The sequence below is a fragment of the Dermacentor silvarum genome, chromosome 1 (genome assembly GCF_013339745.2).
Source record: "Dermacentor silvarum isolate Dsil-2018 chromosome 1, BIME_Dsil_1.4, whole genome shotgun sequence".
Classification (NCBI taxonomy): domain Eukaryota; kingdom Metazoa; phylum Arthropoda; class Arachnida; order Ixodida; family Ixodidae; genus Dermacentor; species Dermacentor silvarum.
This window is the reverse complement of record NC_051154.1, coordinates 30,912,828-30,940,296: the sequence shown is the minus strand read 5'-3', so window position 1 is coordinate 30,940,296 and position 27,469 is coordinate 30,912,828. Positions and strand designations below refer to the sequence as shown.

At 47.7% G+C, this 27,469-nt stretch overlaps 1 protein-coding gene across 1 annotated transcript in view; it reads left to right on the top strand.

Moving 5' to 3' along the window:
- Positions 1-697: 697 nt before the first annotated feature.
- LOC119459217 (complexin-like) overlaps positions 698-27,469 on the top strand; it is a 160,804-nt gene continuing 134,032 nt past the window's right edge. The window contains 2 exon segments of the mRNA XM_037721040.2: positions 698-1,049; positions 24,380-24,596. Coding sequence (XP_037576968.2) covers positions 24,542-24,596 — 55 coding nt within the window. The 5' untranslated portion in view covers positions 698-1,049; positions 24,380-24,541.

The following is a 27,469-nucleotide window of genomic DNA, read 5'->3' as shown; positions in this document are numbered from 1 at the left end:
CCATTTGGCTCCTGTAAGCTCTCAGATATCTACACACACCCGAGTGCGCATGTTCTTTGGAGCACGGGAGGCATGATAGAACAAATTTCTCTCATTGTCTGCACTTGCTCTATAAAAATAAAGAGTGCAATGTACAGCCGTGTGCCACCATTACAGTGCAGTCCCACGCGTACGTCGCGGGTCTCACAGGAGGCATAATTGAACTTTTTTTTTTTTTTCGGCTCCCACTTCGCGATAACTTTTACAGTCGAGTGCAGCGCGTACTCTCGCATCTGTACAACAAGCACTTGCGACGCGAAGCCTTCACTTTGCAATTAGGAGGCCAAATCCCCTGGTTTCGACAACACAGCCCATTTGGGCGATCGATCAGTCAAGCAGTCATTCCTAAGGCGGAACGAACTGCACACATTTGACAAGACAAATGAATGGGCTATAGGACACAGCGGTCTTTCCAAGACTCACAAAAACAAAACAAAAATATATTGGAGAGAGAAAAAAAGACAAAAAGAGCTCCCCGTTGAAGGGATGCCGCCCAGTAGAGCAAGCTCAGAACGCTCCGTTCGACCGCGCGCGACTTTTGTAGCATCCACGGGGCAAGCGCGCGCGCGCCGGTGCAAGCACACAGGCGTCGGCTCCTGCGGAGAGTCACGGGGCTGACGTCGCGGCCGCGAGCTGGGCTGTTCGGGGCGCGTGATTGACGTCGGCGGCGACGCGCTCGCCGCGCGCGACCGCAGCTGTCGGCGGCCGCTGTACTACAACTGCTCGGACCGCCCCCGCCGAGCCACGTGCGCGCGTCCCTTCGCTACGAAGGCGCGCAAGCGCTGCTCGCGCACGCACTTCTCGGTCGGCGCCGCAATTTCTCGGGCCTTCGCGTGCAACGTCTTCGTATGGTTTACTCCACGACCTTCGCTCGCCTCCTTTCCCGACGGACCCGGTGGCTGCCATTCTTGTCGCCAGTGTCCCGACTCGCGTTGTCGGAAAGTGTATCTGTCGCGGACACGTTTCACTGGCCGGGAGGACCGGACTTGTTTCGCTGCGCGCCGATCACGGTGAGTCAAGCGTCGTGGCGTGCGCAGGAACTGTCACGAGCGGGAGATGTCGCTCCGCGATCATTGGGGGAGCACACCGCGTGCTGCGAGTCGGCCTTCGTCGATAGGGGCAAGCGTTCCTTCAAAAAGGGTACACAGGGCGCGCAAGACCTTAACTTTTGAGAGTGATTACATGAAAACGACATTGTGTGGAAACCGCTGAACATTTTAGTTCGTGAATGCAGGTTTACAATCCAGCGCCAGACGAATGACTTCGGTTGTACTTGAAGTCGTGGTGCTTTTCTGTCTGAATTGCGCATTGAAAGCCTGCGGGGAATCGTTTGTCTCTGCCATCGGCAGTGTGTTGATAGAAGGGGTGTCACGGCACAAGCTAGAGCTCAATGGACAAGTCGCTCTAGTTTTCCATTGAAAGCCATCTTCTTATTTATACACAAGATTTACATCGCTCTACCTGTTTAGTGCAAAGGCATTTAATATACAAATGGTAAAATACGGTAAAATGGCCGGGAAAAGCCTTTGTCGTGTGTGTGCGTGCGTGTTTGTGTTCTGCGCGTTTTCCTTCTTTCACGTGCTGCTTCCGTCGTCCTAATGATTTCATTGCAGGAAGTTACTGCAATTAAATCGTGAAGATGACGGAAGCAACACGTGAAAGAAGGAAAACGCGCTTACTTCACGATTCCATTGTCAAGTTGCTACGAAAGTACTAAGCGGAGGACGTAGACCGACATGGAAATATAAACAAAACAGTGTTTGTTTCGCCTTTCTTTGTTGCACTGCGTGTCTATGTATACCATTATGCAGCAGCAACTAAATAGCCCGACGATGTCTGAAAATCACGTTATGAAAGTACATGCATTAATGCGAGAAGCCGAGCGAAATGGAAAGAAATATGAACGCATGACATTTTGTTGCCCTCTTTGACAATAGGACATGTGGTGATTACTCGAAGAACTTCGTTAAGGTCAGGTGATGTTGCCAGTCCGCATCAAAAATAAAATAAAAGCACATGTTTGATATATATTTATATGTATTTATATGAACAAGAAGAAAGGAAACCGAGGGCCCGATGTGACTATATATATATATATATATATATATATATATATAATATTTTGCGCCTGATTCGATGTGCTAACGGAGAATACGCCTCTGTAGTGTTGTTGGCTGGCGGCTCTGCTGACAGGCGCGGTCGTCCAGATGCTGCTAGAAATAAAGCGCAAGGAGTATTGTTTAGCTGCCGCCCAGCCACAGCCATTGTTCCATCACGACAGGTGCCAGCGCGCAGCCAGCCGCCGATGGCTAAGCTCAGGCGCACAGAAATATACATATAGTGCTACAATACATATATACTACGCAGCGTTATTTTTATATCGAATGTCCCACCTCCGCCGGCACAAAATGACCCTCGTCTGTCGGACACCACAGGATGTCATTCTTCGCAGACACGCAGCGCCTCCGTCACACGGTCCGCTGCATTTGGACACACATCACATTGTCCGCAGCATTTTGTCACTCACAACAGCGTGCATTTTGCGTAGAAGGCCCGGGAAACGGCCAGGAGTGAGTAACGTTGGCACGATCGCATCGACGTCGAGAGACTGCCCCCCACGTTCCCGCGAACGTCTATATCGGCGCGTGGACCCGAGCTTGCAACTATAGAAACGGACATGCCTTGAAACGGAGCCAGTAATTTTTCTGGGGAGACCCATAGAAAATCGGCGGAGCTGTGAGACCCTTTTGTGGTGTCAAAACCAATGACGAATTCACTGTGCAAGATATTGTTAGGTGTGTGACGGTGCCTGAGAGGCTTCCCAAAAGTTGTTCGAGTGAAGACACTCGTTTGGCAGTATACCTGCGGGCATTGAATTGAAAAGTGTTTATTGTCTAAGGAAAGGGTTGGCGAAGCAGGTGGGTGGGGCCCCTAGTCCAGAGCTCCACTGGCCTCAGCAACCCGCCGTCCTTGGTCGAGGAGTGCCTCTTGGGCCTCCTTTTCCTCGCTGGCGAGCCAGGTCTCCCACTGCTCCGTTCTGAATTTTTGCGCCAGAATGTGAGGCGTATTAATTTTAGTTGGCTGCAGCTCGCATTCCCACGTAATGTGGGCGAGAGTTGGCTGGCCTCCGCGCCACGGGCATGTGGTGCCCACGTATTCGGTAGGGTGGATGGCATGTTTTAACCACTAGTGAAATGACGGCATGCTATTTGCGAGTCCGTGATGATATAAGACCCCTGCCTCATGGCTTCGTTGGTTTTGAATGCGAGGGCGAGGGCTTCCGCCGTGTTTGCCGAGCTGGTCTTGGCTGAGGCGCGGGTTAATGTACCTGCCCTGCGGGCCGAGCCAACGACGGCCAGCGAATTAAGCCATGTGTGGGCAAGTTGAGTTCAAACATACCAATGAGGTTAAATGCGCCGACAAAACAACGACTTTTTTTTTACGACCCAGAGCTTGAAAAACTGCGGGATTAAAACAGCAGACCCACCGTTTGCCTTGCGCGCTCACTTCCTTCTCATATTCCGCAAGAACTTAAAAAACAAACCATTCCCGGGTGTTTGGGCAGCGGCCTGAAACCTTACGCACAGAACTCTTCTAAACAATTTAAAGGCATCGACGATGCATAGTTGGCTGGTAGGACCATGCTCCTTCATTTTCACCGTTTCTAGTGTGCCACAGCAAGGAAGGAAGGAAGGAAGGAGGAATAGACGGAAAGCCAGGGAGGTTAGCCACTTCTCAGACCGGCTGGCTACCCTGTGCTGGGGAAACGCTGTAAGGGTGTGCCAATGCAAGGACAATAGTCCTTAATAGGGTGTTTTGTTAGTTTATTTTTTCCCTTTTTTTCGCTCTCTTTATTGACACAGGCTTCCGTGGGCTGCATAAGAGAATCATGGAGTACGCTACCCCTAAGTTGTGTTCTGCACCCATCTGCTCCAGCTCGTTTGTTCTCTTCCAATGGCCGCATTTTGCGTTTGTTCTCTTCCAATGGCCGCATTTTGCGTTTCTCAGGCCTGAATCTTTGAAGCAAGTAATTTTGGAACGCATTTACAACGTGCACAGATTCCGCCAACATGTCTACACTCGGTGAAACTCAGCAGCTCTGCTGCTGCCATCATCATCCCGTCCAAATCTGAAGAAATCAAGTTAAATACTTCATGTGTGACCACATCGACGAGTGCAGACGTTGCGGCACTCCGTGCTTGACTTGGTTTCATTTTTCGCGAACCACTGCACCAATGGGCAGTTTTTATTGATTCCAAGGCAGCCCTTCGATGCATACAAAGCCAAATGCGCCACGGACCCACCGAACAACTGGCCTCAGAAATTCGACAGATATACATCATCGCAGCCATGACAAGGGACACAACATAATCTTTCAATGGCTTCCAGGACATTGCAACATCAGCGGGAATGGCTACGCAGACGAAGCCTCCTGATCTGCACACGAAAGTGGTCAATGTGTCTTGATTCTGCTTTCGCGAACAGACGCTGCGGCTGGGCTAGCGATTGATGTCCTGTGAATGTACTTTGACCCTGTGGGACTCGAACGTTTCCACTATGTGTCGTTTGCGTTCGCTGTCTCCGGATATAGAGAAGCATCTACAGCCTTACCACGACGTGAACAGACCATGATGTACCGTCTGTGGCTAGGTGTAGCATTTACAAACTATTGTGTCTTCCTCATTGGAATGGCCAACAGCCCCACGTACTCATGCAACTGTGACGAGGTGCTCGCACACATTATCTGTGCCTGCCAGCGCTGTAATAGTGCCGAGAGGCAAGCGATGGGCAGAGTGCTGGACCAATTGGACAATCGTCCATTATCAGAACTAAAAGCTCTAGGCCAGAGCTCACAAAGAACCACCACGCAGAAGGCCTTATTCGCGCTACTAAGATTCCTGCGGTCCACGGACCTTCATGACGGGCTTTAAGGACGCTGCCCCCTACCACTCTATAGTGTACGCAGTTTGTTTGTGCTCGTCTCTCTTTCTTTTTCTCTGCTCTTCCGCTCTCTTTCTCTTTTTATCCCCCTACTCCTAACCCCCCCCCCATGCAGGTTAGCCAACCGGAACTACCTCTGGTTAACTCCCTGTCCTTCTGTGCATCCTTGCTCTTTTCTCTTCTTGAGGTGCAGCTGAAACTCCTCTTTCCTAAATTTACAATTGCCGCGTTGCAATAAAATATTACTCACGCTTATATTGGGGGCCGTTGCACTCTTGAGTTGATCTATTATTAGTATTTTGCCTTCACCATCCTGCTGAGGAATCTCTAACAAATCATGGTCAATGTCACCTTGACCATGCGCACACGACGAAGACACGCTAAGTCCAATTTTGCACGGCCACGCTAGAGTTTGCGCTGACCATGTGTGGATGCAATAGATGATGGGTGGCTTCAATTCTGGGAAGTCTTTTATTCGCTCACGGTTGGTTCAGTTGGAGACCAACGCGAACGGAAGTCGCTTAAGATAGCCTAGTTCAACACTATTTTTGCGTCCTGTAGATCCTTCTGCGTTGGTCTGAACTTCAATTAATGCTTCGCGAGCAAGACTTTCAGCAGCCTAGTTGCCTGCTACGCCAATGTATGAGGCAAGCCACAGTCGTTGTAGTAATTCCAGCGCAGCCTTGCTGTCTGAAAAGAGAACAACACGTTGCGGCTGCTATGAGTTCCATTTCCGCAAAGCTGCTACAATCGCTACACTGTCACACGCCGTAGATGACACGAGTCGGTCAAGTCTGACAGACACCTTGAGAGCTGGAAACACATAAGCAGCTGCACTAGCTCCATTTTGTCAACAGAAGCGTCGGTGTATAAACTGAGATGACGGTCATGAATTCCGTCAAGGTGTTCGTGTTCTAGCACCAGAGATCTTTGCTTTCGCCACAGTTGGAAGGCACTGTGGAATGTTAGCTTAATATTCTTTTTTTAAGCAAGCAAGCGCCGTGCCACTTCCGAAGGAAGTTGCAGCCTGTCTTCATTTGATTCTATTTAACAATAATAATAATCATTTGTTGATCAATCATTTATATATTTATTAAACGTGCCATGAACAACCCTAAATTCATAGTGCTGGCGCACGCATGCATTAAAAAAAAGCCTGCAAGGGACTTATAAGCAAATAACAACAGATACATTGAATAAAAAGAACAATTATGAAACGAGGAGTGTATACATACAACTAAGCGCGAGGTAAATACAAAAGAAAAAGGAGGAGAAAGGCAGTTCTTCTTCTTCTTCTTTCTGGGGTTTTACGTGCCAAAACCATTTCTGATTATGAGGCACGCCGTAGTGGAGGGCTCCGGATTAATTTTGACCACCTGGGGTTCTTTAACGTGCACTACAACGCAAGCACACGGGCGTTTTTGCATTTCGCCTCCATCGAAATGCGGCCGCCGGGAGAAAGGCAGTTGAACAGTGCCTGAAACTATGAGACAACAACGCAAAGCGCAGCAAAAAACAATAACAGCGAGTTGTGAAAAATATCGAGATGATGAAAATAAGCTTTATAAAGACTCAGCATACTGTGGACGGATGAGTGTTGCTGATGACAGGCAGGAACATGCAAAGACCTATGTTCTCTGTTGATCTTGAAACATAGTGCATGAAATGAAACAATGAAACATTATACAAATGAGGAGTTCGGGGCACAGTGCGGTTACCGTGAAGGCGTTTAAAAAGAAACAGAAGGTCAGCGCAATTACGTCGGCACCGAAGTAAGGGCAATGTCAATAATCCAACAGTGCTAGAACAAGGTCCAGTGTGAGCAGAGCGGTGATGATATATGCTTAGAAGCCTTTGACGCGATAGCGTTAAAGGCCCCGTGTCGCAGAAAATCCGGCCTCGGTGTCGGTGTCGGTGTCGGCGTCGGTGTCGGCGTCGGTGTCGGCATCGGCGTTAAGCATCGGCGTCTGGCGGAAATAATCATGCTGAACCACATCATCCCGAAGCCCTTCGCGTGGCGCAAGGCGTTAGTGAACAAAAATTGAATTTCACAAAGTCAAATCCGTCAGAAAAATTGTAAAGTACGCGTACGTCTTAACCACAACCTACAGACGTGATAGTGTCGGATTGTAATTTGAATATGCGAGAAAAAAGCCTGATAAGCAGCCAGGGATCTTTGAATGATATCGCGCGTTCCACTCTTAAAGGCGAAGCTTAAGCGTTCTCCAGTTCTGATGGTGTTTCGCTGTGCTTTGGTTCTAGGCAACATTGAGGGGATGTTGAAAACCGAGCCTTTCTAAATTTTGATCGGGCCCCATGTCGCAGAAAATACGGTGTCGGTGTCAATGGCGTCCGATAACGCGCGTTCCACTCTTAAAGGCGAAGCTTAAGCGTACTCCAAATTTTTTCTGCACCCGATCTATAATTTCACTGTTGGATCTGGAAATGCCATTGCAGGCGACCGATGCGTATTCATGTTGAGGAAGATAGATTGTCGTGTACAACTTGCGGAAAGGTGCAGCAGAATTGAATTCCCTCGGTAGTCTACAAACAAAGCCAAGAGAGTGCATACCCCGCATTGCGAGGCGTTTAGTGTGAGGTGAAAAGTGTAAGGTTGTATGAAAAAGTACACCGACCTCATTGATCTCACAAAGCATTCATCTCACAATGGTACTGAATCTGCAGAATAATAAAAAGAAATACTTGCTGTCTTGTGATTGAAAGTCATGATTTTGGCCTTAGCAGCATTCAAAGTGAGGTGATCATATTTGCACCATTTCGAAAAATAAAACAGGCCAGACTGCAGGATACGACAGTCATCAATAGTATGAATTTCCTTAAAAATCGTGATGTCATCGGCATATAGAAGGAAATAAAAATTCTGAGTAGCGGATAGAACGTCATTAGTGAAAATAAAAAAAAAGATGCTCCTAATACTGATCCTTGAGGGACGCCGGTAGTTGCTGTGTACAAAAAAGACGTTTGGCCATTGACATAAACATAACATAACGAGCAGTTTTCCACATTCGAGAGAAAGTGGATGTAATAATATTAATAATAACAATAATTATGATAATAATAGCAACACCCTTTATGGCGATGTTAGGTACCACGCAATGTGAGATAATCGCAAAGCACTGACAAGTTCTTGTTTAAGCGGCAGTGGGCATGCATAGCCGTGCATGCATGCGTGTTTTTGTGGTGAAGCTTTGTGGGCAGCGTTCATTAAAAAAGTCCAGAATAAATATAGTCGATTTGAAAGTGTCGACGAGAAGTTCGCAAAAACCGCACGTAATTAATTATATACTGCACTCTATTGAAGTATCAGAGAGAGAGAAAAAAAAGGTAAAGGAAAGACAGGGAGTTAACCAGAGATTATCTCCGGTTGGCTACCCTGTACCGGGGGAGGGGAAAGGAATGCAACAGGAGAGAGAGAGAGAGAGAAAATAAAGTATAAAAAGGGAATAAGAAAAGAAAAAATCACACACACACACAAACAAAACTGAACTGTTTCTGTGGGCACTGCCACGCAGTCTGCGAAGGTGTTCTAGTCTTGCATAGTGTCAACGTTCCATCCTACGTTACACAGTGTATAGCCACAATTTGTCACTGAGTCCGGTGTCTTTTAAGTAACGCAGCAGTGCCTTCAGGGCGGCTCGCGTTGTTGTTTATGTAGGCCAGTTTCTAAGGATGTTGTTTTCAGTTATTGGGCGTTTGTCCAGTTGGTCTATCGTGGCTGAGAGAGCTACAATCTGCGGGTTGAAACGAGGGCACTCACAAAGAAGGTATGTGATTGTTTCGTTGCGCCCGCAGAATTCACAAAGTGGGCTATTGGCCATTCAGATAAGCAAGGAGTACGCATTTGAAAATGATACTCTAAGCCATAGACGGACTACAAGTGTGCAGTCACGTCGTGGAAGGTCGGACGGAATACGGAACTGTAAATTAGGGTCCAGGGCATGAAGGCGTGCACTTGTGGAATCAGATGAATTCCATTGAATCAATGTCAGCTCACGCGCAAGCGCGGAAAGTTTTTCGCTGCTTCGGCTCTCGAAAGAGGAATGGCAACGCAGTTGACACTGTCATGGGCAGATCGGGCCGCTGCGTCCGCTCGATCATTGCCATGTATGCCAAAGTGACTAGGCAACCACTGATATATTATATCGTGTCCTTCGTCAACTATGCGATGGTGTACTTGTGTGATCTCTGCGACAAGCTGATCATGTGATCCATGGCGCAGTACTGAGAGTAAACTGTGAAGGGCTGCCTTGGAGTCACAGAAGATTGACCATGGATGGGGTGGTTCCTCCAGAATGAAATGAAGAGCCGCACGGAGGGCTACTAGTTCATCAGCTGTCGTTGATGAGACATGTGACGTCTTTAGCTGTATTTTGACGGATCTTGCTGGAATCACCACCGCGGCAGCTGAACATTTAGGTGTTACTGAGCCATTGACATAAACATGTACACGGCCACTGTGAACCTCATGTAAAAGTCCTAATGTGGCCTGTTTCAGTGCAAATGACGGCATGTGAGCTTTCTTCGTGATTCCTGGGATGGTGAGGCGCATGTCAGGTTTGTGAAGGCACTATAACAGTGGCGAGGATGGTCTTGCTGCAGGCATGTAGTTCGATGGCAACGAGGTACGATTGGCAGCAATTATACGACTGAAAGGTATGTGTGGCCTTTCTGTAGGCAAAGATGCAAGATGGTGAGAAGGTAGTCGGACAACGTGCCGAATATGCGCCCTGAGAGCGTCGGTGGTTAAGTACGTTGATATTGGGTGATCTCGCGCTATGACAAACGTTGCCGCCGTAGACGCACACTTCGGGAGACCGAGACACGTCCTTAGGGCTTGAGCTTGTAGTCCCTGGAGTACACGCAGCTTTTTTTTTTTTTTTTTTTTTTTTTGCAGGTGTTGCCTAGCACAGGGAGGCTGTATCTTGCGAAACCAAGGAACAAGGCATTATAAAGCTGCAGTATTGACCACACCGATGTGCCCCATGACTTTCCACTGAGAAATTTGAGGATGTGTGTTATGGTCGTTAACCTCTTGTTTAGGTATGAAACGTGCGGGCTCCATGATAGGTCGCGGTCGATAATTACCTCTAAAAAGCGGTGTTTCCGTGCGTTTTCAATTGTTTGCCCATTGACACTTACAGAGTAAGGCCTCATTGCCTTCGGAGAGAATGTAACAATGCAGCATTTCTCTGAAGACAGCTCCAAGTTTTGTTTTCGCAAGTACAATGATGTTAACGTAGCTGCCTTTTGTAGCCTTACTCGTGCCTGCAGTCGTGTTACAGCAGACGCCCAGATGCAGATATCTTCAGCATAGATTCATACTTCAACGGTGTTGGGCAAACATCTGACTAGGCCAACGAGCACTAAGTTGAATAGTGTCGGGCTCAACACCCCACCTTGTGGTACTCCACGGAATCCACGTCGTGGCGCCATCCTGGGTCATCGCGAAGAAATGTCTGTCGGTCAAATAGCTGCATAGCCACTGAAAAGTGCGGCCATCAATTCCGGCTTCAATCAGAGCCTCTATAATGGCATAATGTGCTACGTTGTCGTAGGCGCCATTTATGCCAAGGAACAATGCCGCAGTGAGTCGTTTCAGACGTTTTTGATGTTGAACAAATGCGACCAAATCGATGACATCATCTATGGATGAGCGCCCACGCCGAAAGCCAGCCATAGCATCTCGGTACACATTGTAAGTCTCCAGGTACCATTCCAGGCGCGTCAAAACCATTATTTCCGTTATTGTTCCGATGCAACTGGCCAGAGCGATGGGGTGGTGCGATGACAAATCTAACGGTGATTTACCAGGTTTTAAAATTGGTACCAAGTGGCTGCATTTCCATTCAGCGTGGAACCATACCGTTGCGCCAAGACTCGTTGTAATGGTTTAGCAGCATGAGTTGCGCTTTCTGCCCAAGATTGCCGAGCGCCGCATAGGTAACGCCGTGCGGCCTAGGTGACGAAGAGCGCCTGCAAGTCTCCAGGGCCGCTTCAATCTCCTCCACCTAAAACACGACATCCATACGGGAGTCCCGAGACGCAGGAGGGACACATGGTGTAAGTGCACATTGAGGCTGCAAGCCAGCAAGTCTGGAGCAAAATTCTTCAGCAATCTCAATCTCTCTGCAACCTCGGTGCATAGCGAGAGATTTGGACGGAGCACGCTGTTGCGGTGATACGCGAAGTCCACGAACGGTTCTCTATATCTGAGATAAGCGCTGACGTGGATCCAACGACTCACAGAATCGTTTCCATCTTTGAGAGTGGAGTGCATCGATACGCCGCTGAATCTCCTTTTGCATTCGCCTCACCTCTCTGAGATCGTCGGTGGATTTAATTCCCCTGTGTCTTCTTTGAGCCCGCCGGCGAATGGCTCGTAATCGCTGCAATTCGGCTTCAAATTCTTCATATTTCGCGAAAGGCTGAAAACCGCGCGTAGTCTCTTTCATGGCTTTTTGAATTTCGTGTTACAGACTAGAATGGTTCCCTTCCTGACATACTTCCTCCATGTGTGACCGAAACGCTGACTAGTCAATTCGTTGGAGAGTCGTGGAGGAGTATTGAAGTATCAGGATATGCATGTTAGGTGTGTATCTTCGTTGACGTATGGAAAACACAGTAACAGCACGACTTAAGGTAATCCGCTAGTAAGTATAGTTTACAAAATCGGCGTTGTAGTAGTGGCGCTGATTGTGTTGTTGCTGCGCGCAGTGTTAGCCTGGGCGCCGCTGTCCCTAACACGGCGTTCACTACCATTCGGTCATGAGTTCAGAAACGCGTGATAACGCGAGAAGACGTGACACCTCCCTTCGTATTATGCGCGATCATTCCGAGAATGCGAAATATTGCGCTCACGCGTGAAAATACCCCCTTCTCTAATTCGTAGCAATAAAGCACCGGCAGCGCCAGATATGCTGGATGTCACCCACTTCATTGTAGTCTGTGCAAAAGGGAGAACTAGCGCGCCCATCATCGAAGCCCATGGTGGGGCGAACACGGATCCTGTCCGGATTCTTTACAAGAGTGCGGCCTAATTGTAGTTAAGTTATTGAATAAAACACGGTTGATTCAGAAGGAGTGGAAACGGAGGGCTTCCTTAGAGAGCTGGTCATACTTTTGTAGTATGATTTTAGGCTGCTGGCGATGGTGGGTTGTAACCCGCCGTGGTTGCTTAGTGGCTAAGTTGTTGGACTGCTAAGCACGAGGTCGCGGAATCGAATCCCGGCCACGGCGGCCGCATCTAGAAGCGGGCGAAATGCGAAAACACCCGTGTACTTGGATTTGGGTGCACGTTAAAGAACCCCAAATGGTCGAAATTATTCCGGAGTCCCCCACTACGGCGTGCCTCATAATCAGATAGTGGTTTTGGCATGTAAAACCCCATATCTTGGTGGTGGGTTGTAGCAACAGGTGGGTTTAGCCTGGCGACGACGCGATTGTGACGATTCCACTGCATGACGTCCACAGCTCGACGTCATAAAATGTTGCCGTCCTGGATGATGCCTAACCGAACGCTGCTGGCACATCCAATCATTTGGCTTCCCAGGTCTCCTGGGATTCAAAGAAAGATTACAATGTTGCAGCTGAACCAACGACGTAGCAATTTTTCCCCGTTTACTCATATTTCGTATTTAAATGTAAACAAGTCGCTTCTTTACACATTTCTTGTGTGCTAGAATGTTCCAACCGACCTGTTTGTAGTCTTGTAGGTTCTCCATGAAGTTCCTCAGTAAGCACGTATATGTCACGGCCATTTTCTAAAAAGCAGAAGTTTCTTCATGGGCATTCTAGCACTGTTCCTTCATTGTTCTGAAAAAAAAAGTAACACCACGTATTCACGAAAACCCTTCTTTTCAGAACCCTGTTGCTCATCATTAGGTGAAACGAACAACAGAGAAGTTGTTCATCAGCAGCACCTATTCCTGCAGCCACTCATTATAGGGCATGGACTATAAAAAAAAAGTCGCAGTTTCGCCCGAAAGGCTTAGCATCAATTGCGATAGCAAATTAGTAGAGAGCTATACGGAGTAAGCACAGTAGTTTTATTGGCTGTATAAACTTGGACACATTCGCTTACTAACTCAATTAACAAGCACGGTGTCAGCACGCACAAGCTAACATAAATCACACTCGATGACCACGGACAACCGCTGTAAAAAAAATATCACAGTTTCGCCCTAAGGGCGAAGCAACGAATGCGATAGCAACACAGCAATATCATACGAAGTAAGGTGAGCGGCTTTGGTAGCAATATGAATTGTAGTAAACATGAGCTGATTAAGTAAGCAGGTGTGCTGCGGCGTAAGTAGACCGACATGAAGAGAGACTCGATGACCACGAGAAGGCGCGTGTGAAACGGTGGTGTTGATGAGAAGCGCTTCCCGTGGGCAGCGCGTGCGAAGGGACACACCTGTAGCGCTGCACTGCCGATCCGGGCAGCATTGCATATGTAGCGTGCGTTGGCAAATGTGGCCCGACTATTACTGACTGAATGAACAAGCGTGGTGTGAGCGCGCACAAACAAACATGAATAGATCACACTGAATGACTGCAGACAACGACTGTCAAAACGCTGGCAGCAAGCGCATACGCCGCAGTGGGCGAAGGTACGTGCGTGCGGTCTATCGCTTCAATGGAAACAGCGGCGAATGCACGGCGCATAAAGGTCAGAGCCGTGTGGAGATAAGAGACAGGGCGGGCGAGCGACGAGCGCGGTTGTTGGCAGAGTAGAAGTGCGCCCCCCCCCCCCTCACCCCCGCTCCCTCCGGCGCTGGCTTCCCGCTTCCTTGCTTGCGCGTGGGAGATTGAGTGTGTTCGCTCTCCGTGATAGCGTCGTCCCCGCACGCTTCCGCTCAGGCATACGGCGCGCGGCGAAGATTTTATCTATAGGGAACCTCACGGCAACGGCGACGGCGATGCCGACGGCAGAAATCCGGTAGAAGTGTCCGTATAATTGCTATCGCAATAAAACGCTGGCGTGAGCAAGCGCGCTGGCAGCAGCGAGCGAAGGTTCATGCGGTCTATCGCTTCAACAGAAACTGAGCAGCGAAAGCACAGCACATGCAAAGGTAGGAGCCGTGTGCTGTACGCTTTCAAGATACGGTGCGCGCGACCGCCCGCAGCCGCGCAAAGTACAAGTACGCAGTTACTAGCAGAGTAGAAGCCGCACCCCCCCCCTCCCTCTCGAGCTGCCGTCCCGCTTTGCTCCTTTCGCGTGGGAGATTGAGTCGCCAGTTTTCCTTGCGCCCGGTCGCAAGATACGCATTTGGTGCCGCAGCTAAACATCGCCTCCCCTCCCTCCCTCCCTCTTTCCCATCCCGCCTCGCACGACAGAAGACGTCGCATTCGCTCTCCGCCGTGCATTTGCTCTCCGTGAAAGCGCGCGTCCCTCGCGCGCTTTCACTCGCACATACAGCATACGGCGGGCGGCGACGATTTTATCGCTATTGGACTTTACACGGAACCTCACGGCGATGGCGACGACGACGGCGACGGCAGGAATCCGCTTGGAGTGTCCATATAATTGATGTCGCAATAAACCAAGCACAGCTGAAGCTGTTCATCTGAGGAATAGAATTCTCTCAGAGATACATCCTAACGCAAAACATAGTACGAGGAAGGAAGATTACGTGTTTATACCATTCTGGAGAACCAAAGTTAGGTGCGCTGAAATAAACCCAGTCAACGATTGCGCAAAGAACGTTTGACAGTCAGAATCATAAACACTTAAATTTTTTGCCTGTTTTGTGGAGCCTATATGTGCTGGGGTAACACTAGTGATCCCGAAATTTCACGTGCCCGAAAAGCGCGGTATATATCCAATGCTTGTCGAAAGGGTTGTGATGAAAGTAACGGTTTTCAGCGCAGGTGAGTGCATTCATCGGCAGATTACTGAAATATGTGGAAGACTAAAAATTGCTTATAACGCTTATGACAGGTCGTAAACAATTATGAAAGGCACCTATATTTCCGATATCCTCGAAAGGCAAGGTATATAACCAACGCCCTGGGCCAGTATCAACTTGCGGAGCCTAGGCTTTGATGATATTAACTAACATTAAAAACATTCCTGGCATTGCGCAATGAGCAATCGAGCGGAGCATGATAGGCGCAACATTAACATGTAGGAAAACAGCAGTAGGTACGGATTATACATATATCAAAGGCGTGTAGCTGATGTTCTTGCTGAAAGTAAGGGCGGGAGAGCCACATAATGGGCAGAACAGATAACCTGTGGTTCCTTTGGGCTAACAAAATGGGTGCTAACAGAAGCGAAATGGCCATCGGGTGCCGCAAAAGCTTGGAAGATGGGATGTGATTAGGAAATTTGCAGGCGTAGGCGGAAGTTAGGATAAAGCTTAACTGGAGATCGCTGAGAGAGACCTTCGTCCTGCAGTGGATCTAAAGTAAGCTGCTGCTGTTGTAGATGATGATGATGATCTAGATCATGTTCATGAGAACTCTCGAGAACTAAAAAAAAGCGCCCATGCATGTCGATTTTGCCATTGGAAAAACTACATTGTGGTTTTATGTTTCGTATGTTTGGCGCGTGTGGACTCCACCGAACGTCGTTGCTGTCAGCTGTATTTATGTGCGTGTTCGTTTTTTTTTTTTTTTAATTTGGCTTCTTTCTGGCAGGATGACAGGGATAAAGACATCGCTGCCGCTAGTACTCACCGCTTCGGAAGTGTCGCCTAAAGAGAGAGCGCCATGCACCCGTTTTCTGTCGCTGTTAGTTCGCTGGTAATTGCGAAGTTGCAAAAGGATCAGCGACACGGGGTGTCCGAGTTAGTGTCGCTCTCAAAAGCATTCCTTTCGAAAGACGCGAGGCGTGCGACTGTTTTCGAGTTCGGATATACAGGAAGCAAAATCATCTCCGTTGCTTAGAACAGAAAGCGCAGCTTGTTTTCGCCTCGCCGGTCTTAAAACTCGGGGTCTCCTGTGTCTGTATAGCCGTGCGCACAGCGGGGATCCCGCCACCGGAAAGCACTTCACCTCCGAAGAACAACACAGAGAAATGAGGGAATTAAGCTTTACACGACAAGGCTGCCGAGAAAGTGGTGAACGAGAATCTTGGTGGCCCAGTTCTTGTATCGGCTGTTTCAAACGGGGCAAGGTCGGGGCGAGTTTGTGGAACGACGTCTCTGCTTCGGCGCTTGTGCGTGCGGGCGCCCGTTAATGCGTCTGTATACATACTGTGTACTTGTCTGTCTTCGCCACTCGAGGCCGTGGACGCGCCATCCAGGCGTGTCTTGGCGGGTGGCGAGACCCTTCAAAACGCATCCCCAAACCCCGTCCCCGATAAAACACTACAGCGCAACGTCGTCTTGTTTTCTCCGTTTGCGCAAACACACACACAATCACACACACGACACCTTTCTCGCGATAGGTGAGCCTGGCTCTGACGCTACGTTCGAAACCCCTAATGCAGTTCTGTGAAGAAAAAGAAATCACGCAAAGAAAACAAAATTGGAAACCAGTAGCGTACTAGAACACGGGAGAAGCTCTTATTTCTCTTCGCGGCTCTTTCTCCTCGCAGTGAAAGCGCGTCGTCCGTGACGCGCCATTTCAGCTGAGTGTATAAAGATTGAGAAAACAGTCGGCGGATAAACAAGGCTCGGCGACGACGCGCTCCGCGTGCTCTTTTTCGCGTGGGATAATTTCGTCCATTATTTCCCATTTCTCTCTGTTTTCATTGCGCTGCTCTTTGCTGCGCCGCTATCGGCGCGCTCTCCTCGGCCCTCATATTCCGCGCGCACCCTTTCAACCCATTCTGTTGCTGAGGCTCACCCGGGCGCGTTTCTCGCTGCAGTTGCACTTTGGCTGTGCAGGGTGCCCATTTGCTCGCGCGTGCGCCTTTTGCTTTTTGTTCATATCTCCTCTCCGTGGCTCCATTTTCTCCTTGATTCACTTCGGCCGCATCGCGGGTGCGGCCGGGTTCGCAGCGCTCGCTTATAGAAAGGCCGCTCACGCAGTGAGGAGCTCTTCCCGCGGGGCAAGTAATAAATGTTTTTTTTTTTTTTTTTTAAGAGCAGAAGTTGCATCGCTAATGGAATCGTTTGGCGCGTTCCCGGACCGCTGAAGTCTTATCAGCTGGGAGCCAGATAAGGCAGCGTTTCTTATCGCCATTCCCGCCCGCGTTCTTGGACGTCCGCGACGAGCACGCACATAAAGATCGCCCGCGCGGCGGACAAGCGCTAAACGTCGACGCTTCTTCCTTCGCCCTCTCCACCGGCTCCCTTTTCATAGTCGGCCGGTGCTGCTCCTACGGTGAATTCGCGCAATTTGCTTTGCGCTTACTGGTACCGTCTTAACGCGCAGCGCAGCTACGCCAAGTAGAGTAAAACAAGGCAACGCTGCGGGCGCCACGGGCGCGACCATTGCCGTATATGCACGGCGTCTCACCTAAGGGCACCACGAACCATTAACTCCATTCTACGAAAGCAGCGCGCTCGCGATGCGCCACGCCGACGCACTAGCGCGGCACTGATGGTTCCTCGCTGCCGTGGTGCAAGATGGCGCCGCAGCTATGCCACGTTTCAGGCACAAGAGAAGAAAGTGAACTGCCATATAGCGGTCGGATAAGCGAGCCGGCACCTGAGGCTCGCTTCTGGTTAGGTGTCGCTCTTGGGGAGCCCGTTCCTTCAGTACCGTGGCCATCTCTCAAGGTTCCCTTTCATGTCGCTCGTTTGGCGATTCTTTTGTGCATGTTATTTCAGAGCATCTTAAGCGTTCGCTGCACGTCTGCGAGACGGCAAGCACCGCGAGTTTCATGTTTCGCGAGGAGCAGCGCACCATTCATTTTTTTTTTTTTCCGATGGAGCTTGCGCTTTTTGGTTGTGCGCCACGCTCCTTTCCATTTTGTCTTGATTACGCACGTCGAAAACGAAGACTTTGGTCTGTGGCGACTAACGTGTAGACTAACGTGCTTTTACATTTTGGTGTTGTTAACACCGATCGGCAACGCCGGGAGCCACGTTGTTTCGCCTACGAGAGCTTACCGATAAACTTTCCGCTAAAGTAACCACAGAGCAGCAGCGGTAGTGCCCGCGCTTCCCTGATGCTTCCAGGGCTTTGCTGCCTGCGTTTTCTCCAGAAGATCGCGATTAACGCTACTTCTAGAGAGCTGGCTCGGGGTGCACAAACCAGGAAAAAAAACAATGGCTTCTGTCCGAAAGTGAAGGCTTTGCGTACAAATGAGACTCGCATGTGGTCGTTATAAAAAAGCACAACCCGGGAAAACATTACGTCATCGGTGGACTTACAGGACTGAAAGCCACTATACATCCCTTTAATAGACCTTGCAAACATGAACTTGCTTACATCGCATAGCACAACTAAATGTATTCAGCTCTTCGAAAGCTGCTGCGAGTGCTTGCTTTCATTCAGTAACTTATGTCTTTCTCGAGCATAGTGCCCTATAAAGCAAGTAACTGCTTATTGATGTTTCACGTGGTACTGACAAAGAAATATCACTTGTATGGCTTTTTTTTTCTCGTGCCGTAGTTAATTTTAAACTGAATTTGAACGCCTGCATGTACCACTTGAGTATCATTTGTCTTAGTTATTCATTTATTTAATTATTTTTATCTGCAATGCATTTTTCCCCATTGTAATGATCATTAAGGACGCTGTTCGTGTGTTTTCCCATCTGAACGTATGCCAAGATTAAATTGGCCTTGCGGGCATCTGCGAGAAGTGACGATGAATGTACAGACGTCGGCGAGGAGTTCTACACTTATTGGAGCTGTACCCTAATGATCTTACTAGAAATGACACAAGTGCACTATACTACGAAAGTAATTTATTCTTACGACCCATCCTAGCGCCTGACTGATGGATGCAAACGGGACCTGATTCAACAGCATTTTCCAATCTTTATGCACATGCTGTTAAGGTGTACTAGCTTAAATAAACACACGAGATGGAGATGAAATTTCTGATTGATGTCCGGTCTTCGGTTGCTCGTGCTGTATAAGCAAGCCATTTGCGCGCCACGCCACAGCCATGGCGTGGTCCCTCAAGATAATAGGACTAGGTAATAACCTCGGCGTTCGCTTTGCTGGCGGCTCAACGCAAGTTTGCTGCACTGACTGAGGAGCGTTTAGCTGACTGACTGAGACGGTTTGGCCAAATCTGAGGAAGTTTACGAATGTTTCATAAATGATAACTGATGCCCGAAAGATCAGCAACGAATTCATTAAGTTGCGCCAAAATTGCATTCTGTGGCTCACGCTCTTATTGAGACTTCGCTAAACGCCGCAAAGCAGAGAGACGTGCTCGCTAGACGCTTCCTGACGATCAGATTCCTGCAGCGACACGTACGTTAAAGCACGTCGTGCGCCGTCTACACAAACTAGCCAGAAGGAAGCTTGGGTCCTTTTTGCTGAAAGATTGACACAGGGAGCCGACTTACGAGAGCATTGAGCTTTGTGCGCAGCTTAAGGACTCCGCCAACTCAGCTACATCACTTTAGCTCTGGTGCTTCTAATCGAAGCAGTGTCAATCTGTATGCACCGGAGACTGCTCCAAGATAACTACTCCATCGAAGACTGCGACAGCGCTAATGCCAGTTCGGAACCAACATAATTCGCCCAATACACTCCTGAAGAGCCTTTTATTATGGGCTACAGTAAAAGGCTCATCAGGGGGGTCCTTTACATATCCACTAAATACGGTGAGACTACACTGCACAAAATATCGCGTGGAGTAACTCAAGGCTGGAGTTTTGAGCCTCACACTGTTCAACATTGGCCTCAGTGGGCTTGAGGAATATGTGCCGCGCTCTGTACACATTTCGCTTTATATAGATAGCATCTGCACATGTTGTTCGGGCCGCAGCACGTGTGTACTGCGACCTGAAATGCATCACCTGTATCGAAAACTCTCGGCGTAGTCAATGGCTTCCAATCTCGTCGAAGAAGTGTGCGGCGATAGCGTTTACGAGGCGAGACATCTTGCGCTATTTCCTGAAAGTTGAAGGCACCCAGATGCGTTATGTCACCAGTTAAGCATTTCTATGCGTGACTTTTGATCAACAATTAACATGGTCGCTACATATACGACATCTGAAGGAAAAGCTTGCATCTTTTGCTCACATCTTTCTGTGTGCTTTCCAAAAAAGTTGGTGGATGCTCCGCATAGTCACTTCTACTATATACAGCGCTCTGCAAAAGTCTCCTTCGATAGAGCCTTTCATCCCTGCATGTCCTCTCCGAAATAAACGCGAAGACGTTTGAAGGAATGTAAGCGAAAACATAGTGGCTATGTCTTGGCCATTCGAGGAGCGCTTCAACTATGGGCACACTACCAGAAAGCAACCACCCCTCGCTGCCAATCTTAAAAACAGCTGATTGATGCTCGTGTGCGATATGGCGTTGGAGCCCCTGAACATTCTCTTGCTGTCACAAATCCCTTTGAAGTGAGCAACCTTATCGCCTCGCTACCATAGCCCTTTTGTAACTTTACTTGTTCACTGGAAGGTTCTTTCCTAGTTTATCATAATGACTGTGCCAGAGGTAAAGAGCGAGAATGCGAGAAAGATAAATGCAATGGAAATACAGGGAGGTTAGCCCGAGGCGATCTCCGGTTGACTACCCTGTACTAGGAATGGGGCGAAAGGGTACGCAAGATCAGTGAACAAGAAAAAAAAACAGGCTTAAAGTGTAGTACAAGAACCCTTGAGTTGGCATAATTAAGGTGGTGGTCCCACTCCAGCGGCAGGAGCCCCCCGTTTTCAGTACTTTTGGACTAACCGGGGCGGCTTTTCTACTTAGGATATAAAGTTGTGGTATATACCATAAAAAGCTGAATTCTTGTAGATTCCAACTATATATAATATAAGGAAATTGATTAATGTGATTTAGAAATAAATGTTCAAGAACAAGCATGAGATGCATGGTTTTTGCGAACTGTGTCTCAGTTGTGACCATATTTAGAATAAACTACCGCACTTACTGCATTGCGGCTTGCTTTGTAGCTTTAGGACATATTTATCTAGTTCCTAGACGTAGCAAAATAATTTTGAATTTTTACTTTTTGGGTAATTTGCTTTTGAATATTGCCAAATATCGCAATCTTCTGTTGTAAACAGCCCGGCAACTACATGCTCAAGGAAGCTAAATTTTGGATAAAGTATAGTTCAAGGAATTTCCATATAGGACGCAAAATTTCAGTCATGTACCTTTATTAGTTTTAAACCGCAGCTTCGTAGCTTTAGTAACTTCCCGCAAAAATAGGCAAAAATAAAACCAGAATTCCAAATATTGCTTAATTTCGGCCACATTATTAGGAAAACTAATAAAGTTACATGAATGAAATTTTGCGCCCTAAATGTAAATTCCTTGAACTCTACTTTATCCAAAATTTAGCTTCCTTGAGCATGTAGTTCTCGGGCTGTTTACAACAGAAGATTGCGATATTTGGCAATATTCAAAAGCAAATTACCCAAAAAGTAAAAATTCAGAATTATTTTGCTACGTCTAGGAACTAGATAAATATGTCCTAAAGCTACAGAGCAAGCCGCAATGCAGTAAGTGCCGCTAGTTTATTCTAAATATGGTCACAACTGAGACACAGTTCGCAAAAACCATGCATCTCATGCTTGTTCTTGAACATTTATTTCTAAATCACATTAATCAATTTCCTTATATTATATATAGTTGGAATCTACAAGAATTAAGCTTTTTATGGTATATACCACAACTTCATTTCCTAAGTAGAAGAGCCGCCACGGTTGCTCCAAAAGTAATGAAAACGGGGGACTCGTGCCGCCTGAGTGGGACCGCCACCTTAAAGCAATTTATGCTACAGCTCATCGCGTTCTGCAACAAAAAACGTAGTCACATCTACACCGCCGGCTCTCTAACGCCTGCTTCATCTGCTATATTGTGCGTGCATGTAAACATGTGCTATTATTTACGTGAAGCTGACCCACATGGCTTGTATTACTTTCACGGAGCTGGACGCACTGCGTGCAGCTCTCACTTCCATCTTAAAACAACAATCGAGCTCAAGAGACATCTTTACAGATTCACGTGCAACCTTGTTATCTTTGAAGTCGCAACGCGCTTAGGACCATTTTGTCAGTGGCATCCAGTGTTAGCACGTCCAAGACATGCACAGCGCTCTACTGCAGTGACTGCCCTCTAACTCCGGCATTGCGGGCAATCTACACACAAACTGCGCTGCTCGTTCAGCACACAGCACACAGCAACTCTTCAGAGCAACCTGTCCCTAGGAGTAACGGATCAGTTCTTGTGTCTTGTTTTGCGTGGCAATCACTGCGTCCTATCTGTGGTGACTCAAAGAGAGACAGAGAGAGAGAGAGAGAGAGAAACATAAGAGAGGAAAGGCAGGGAGGTATACCAGATGTACGTCCGGTTTGCTACCCTTCAGTGGGGGAAGGGAATATAAAGATTAAAAGAGAGAGAGAGAGATCATGGTAAATATTTTTGGGGCAACTCTTTAAAGCCAAAAGACAGAGAGAGAACAATGGTAACCATTTTTTGGGCAACACTTTAAAGCCAAACGACTTTCCCGCGCCTAAGCTTTTCTCCTGTACTTGCTGCGGACGACGTCAGCTCACAGGCAAGACGGCGTTGCACAAGACGTACCATGTTTTGTATCCGATGTTCACTAATTGTAGTTCAATGGCTAGCATCACGCTGCTTACCACAGAGAACATGAGACTTTGACCTACACTATGCAGTCTGGGCTATTCTGTGTGCTATGTGTCAGGATCCAGAGAAACCGAAGTTCTTTCGGCGGGAAGTTAGGAATTCTAAAAACCTATTGCATGATCGATTAAGCTGACGAGTTGTGTGGGTGGCGATTTACCCCAAGTACGCGGCGCTCAGGTGGTGCAAATGCCGGCCGTCTTCCCTGGCTAGGTTCACCTGTAACAAAAAAAGCACTCGTGCACACAAACGGGCGCGTGCGCAATCTAAGGTCGGCGTGTTCTTACTCTTGCGGCCGGTTCCCGCCTCGAATTGCGCGCATTACTTGTAAGTGTATCCAAACGTTGCGTCTATAATTGGGCGTTTGTTTCGGTTTTTGCCAAATAAAAGCCAACAACCTGTTCTTCATCTGCGCTTGCTCTTCGCTGTTTGCGCGCGACAAAAGCACCTTGCCCCAGCGCACGGCCGCTCACGTAGCCACCCACAGTCGTGGCCGGTAGACAATTCGAGGGAACGGCATGGGCAAACGTGTGTATCTGCTTCGCCCTTTCTTTCCCCAGCAAGAAGGTATTGATTTTCGCTTTCGGCCCTTGCTTTTCCTGCATCGTCCTTGTGCCCGTCGATGCAAATAGCCTCGAGGCTCGCCAGACCTCCAACGTGGAAGAGGCGTAGGGTGGAATGCCTTGCGAAGAAGCACGCTACTCGACGGCAGCCTCTTCCTGCGGGGGGAGCTTGCAGTACGTTGCACGTAACGCAGAAAGGTCGGGGGGTGCAGCATCCGCATACGTTGATGCGTTGGGGCTTATTGAGGCGATTTGCTGCTGATCGCTGCTCAGCAGGTTCCATTGCCTGCGTAAGAAGGCGTTGCGGTGAGACAGCAAGGAACAACCGTGTATCGGTAGTTTGACGCGGACATTAGCGAGCGAGCGGCCGGTGTGTTTACACACGGCGCCATCTTGGCCCCTTGTAGCGTCTAGTGTCACTGATTAACTTTTACTTTGTCTCTTAAGTCCTAAGAGAGCGCTTGACTTATTCAGAGGGCGAGATTAACAGCAACCATCTGAACTTGTTTATCGCACAGGCTAAAAGCATATCGCCGGTGTTATTCCATGTTGCCGCAATCTAAATGCTGCTGCTATGGCGGTAACTTGGTGGATCTACCAGACTTATAAACCCGAGCAATAGGTTTCCAGAACCGCTACACAATATGAATGTCGGTTTACTGCCAGCTACCCTCTGTGTCATACCTCGGTGCTGTTCTTTTCTTTTTGTTTAATTCTTTATCGGCATTCCCTGTGCGAGTGGAGAAATTAGTGAATAATATGCATCGTTGAATAAGCGCACCCAATGACGAACTTATGCGTGCAAGTTAATAAATATAGCCACGTTAGTCTTTCAAGCACGTGATTTCATTATGTGACACATACACACAGCGCAATGTGTTAATAAACAAGCAGCTTGGTCCATTCATGTACAAAGTATAGTGCAGTACAGTATACTGCGAACACTCGTAAACGCACCCGTTGAAGTAGACAAGATTACCGGTGTTTGTCGAACGCATTGTCGTCGCACCTTGGATAGTGCCAGCCTTCTTGACTTGCTACAACAGTGCGAAAGAACCGTGTAACTTTTTTTGTCTTCCAGAAGTGGCACTTTGTAGTGCTAAAAGCGCGTTCCCTTTTTTTGTGTATTTGCAGTCTGGCCAGCCAATTGCCCGTCGTGCCCGCCTTCCTGCCTTCTATCCTTTCTCGGCCCCTGGAAAGACCCCGCGTCTACCCAGGAACTCCCGCTGTACGTTGTAAACCCCCTGGTTAACCCTAGGCTCCCGGCCGACGTGACCCGAGACAGGCGCCCCAAAGATGGCAGCGTTCGTAGCAAAGCAGATGATGGGCAGCAAGCTGAATGCCGTCAAAGGTCAGTGCCTTTCTTTTTCTTGTTGTTGCACCCCAAAGCTGATATAATGTAACGACGTTATTCCAATTCTAGTCCTTTTGGGGCTTGGTCATTGGTCCGAGCGATTTCCTGCCCACATTGTCACCAGGACTGGATGGTCCGACGCGGAAAATAATTAGGATGGAATAGGGTCAGGACGACAGAATCGTTGCATTCTACCGGCGCAATACTCATTTACTCTCCGTAGATTGAAATCGATGGTACGACGACATCTCGTTTGGTCGGGAGGAGGAATGTTAACGAATGAAATAGTAAAAATGCCGACCAATAAGGATAGGTTAACTTTTAAGATGGTTCGGCTTCCACACGGAAGCCGAAACGTCTTAAAAGTTTTTAACCTGTCCTTTTTTGTGGGCGTTTTCATCATTTCATTCGTTCAACTCTCCGTAATTTGTGCCAAAAAAAATATTTGCGCTGACAAATTTCAGATCTGCGAGTAGCGCATTTGCCAAGAGTTCACTCTGAGAAACATTAAAAAAGAAAAAAAAAACGTATCGCTGCCATAAAACACGCAGCCGACTTAAGTTATCTACAATAATAAAAATATATTTTATCATTAATTATGCTACCATTTATTTTGTTTTCAAGCCCTCTGTCCTCGCTCAGTGTTCATTATGGGAAAAGCTGAATTGCGTATCACTGCGGTGATACTTCAAGTAACCGCCTCAGTCAAGTTTGTTTTTTCTTCCTTTTTGTATCGTTGAATAGTCAAATGATTTATGCAAGGCGTTTTATGGTTCACGTGACTGCTTAAACACATAGCAAACTATAACTGTTCCTAAATAAATAAAGAAGGGGGAGAGCGGTTAGCGTGGCGAACTTTTTACTGAGATAGCCTCCTGAGGGTTTCTAGACTTATGCCACAATCTGACCACGTAGGCATTAGGGCTGCCAGAGAAAGGCCTTGCGACCTTGCGGCCTCGTCAAGGGCTCATACTTGCCCCTTGTGAAGCAAGTGGCATTTCTTTTACAGCTTGTTTTAATCTAGTTTGTGTAACTGAAATAAACTGTTCAACAACACGCTTCGGATTTCCTCCAAAGTCACAGCGCATATCTGACAACTAATGCTTTGAACTGGAAGTGCGTGTGCTGTAACGATTCTGCAGTTTTCAGCTCATTATTTCAAAAAATCCGCGCACGTGCTCTAGATGTGTACTTTCAAGGTGTGATTTATAGCGGTCACTCTGCGTTTTCTGAGGTCAAATTTTGAAGACGCTGCCGATGGTGTGGGCAAGAGTAACTACGTGGAAGCGTTGGCCGAAGCGAAGGCTTAACCTTTTTCTTTAATCTAACGAAGAAGGCAAGTCTGTTGACAGACAGGATGGTTTTATTGAGTTTCTACCTTCGTGACACTGCGAGCGGGTTTGTCTTCTCATACGTCTCTGCACGTGCCTAAAAAATCGTTGCACACCATTGCGGACGCAGATCAGTCGGCTGTCGCCAGCCGCCGTGCAATTATACAGAAGACGCTTCACAACGACACGGCGCAACAGCTGGTGCACTACCGCTGCGTGCCTTCGCGAACATTTTAAGTACGACGATCGTGCAGCCACGCGCAGACTTAACGCTATACCATTTGGAGATGGTAGGCGTTTTATCAGCTGGTAAGCGTAAAAGTGTGTTACTGTGCTTAGCAGCCAAAGCCACTATGCTACCACGACGGGTTTTTATTTGAGATTAAATAGAAAAAATGGAGGCAGTTAGCCAGGTGATGTAATGTGTAGGGCAGATAATCGTTGGTCTATTAGAGCTACAGAATGGGTGCAAAGGAAACGGAAAGCACAGTCGAGGGGGGCACATAATTAGGTGGTGGGATGAAATAAGGAAGTTTGCAGGCATAACTTGGAATAAGCTGGCTCAATACAGGGGTAATTGGAGAGCCTCTGGGAGACGCCTTGGTCCTGCAGTGGACAAAAATATGATGATGATGATGATGACGATGATGATGAAATAACCTCAGGTGGTCAAAATTAATCCGGGGTCCTCCACTACGGCGTCTCTCAAAGCCCCAGTGTCACTTCGGTACCTAAATTGCCAATCAGTCAATCAATCAACCAACCGATCAATCAGTCAGTCACGACCACTGAGCCACCACGGCAGGTAAGGCATAAATTGTATGCATCCACACCTCTATATTGTTACTGCGAACATGCACGCCGACACTCCAAACTTCACCTATGCGAGATATTTGTTTGTGTTCGTGCGGTTATTAAATTTTTTGTTCGAATTGAGGTATCTTACGCTTCACAGAAAGCACTTAGCAATCTAACACAGCCACTGACATGAAAAGTCAAAAGAAAATTGCCTGAGTTATAAAAGGAAAGGAAATTTTAATGAATCCATTTCCTCCTTGCGAATTTCCACAGAACTCATTTGGCATAAAAATATTAAGAGTTTCGACTCAAGTTGCGTGTTTGCTTCGGAAACACAGTTCTGGTGAATATTAAGTTGTGCATCGATAATCTCCTGTGAAATAGACATAGTCCAAAGAAATAGAGAGACAGAAAACAATTTCTGTTGCAACAGAAAACTAAATGTCTCGAATTTGTTCTCGAAGTTTGTTTTCATCAGCGCTTCCACTATGACTAGTTTTCCTTTTGAACACTCTCGACAGCCTGAGGCCTTACGGTCGTTCATCTATAAATAGTGGCGCGTATTTGCGATTGGGCATAGCATTACAATGACGCCTAATTTTTCCAACCCCGACCATAGACTATGAGATCCGTACACTTGATCTACAAGTGAATTCGCTAGCACATTAGTTTTTTTTTTTTCTCTCTATCTTTCTTTTTTTCGTCCTCCATGCACTTCTTTCGATGGCGTTTTATTTTGTT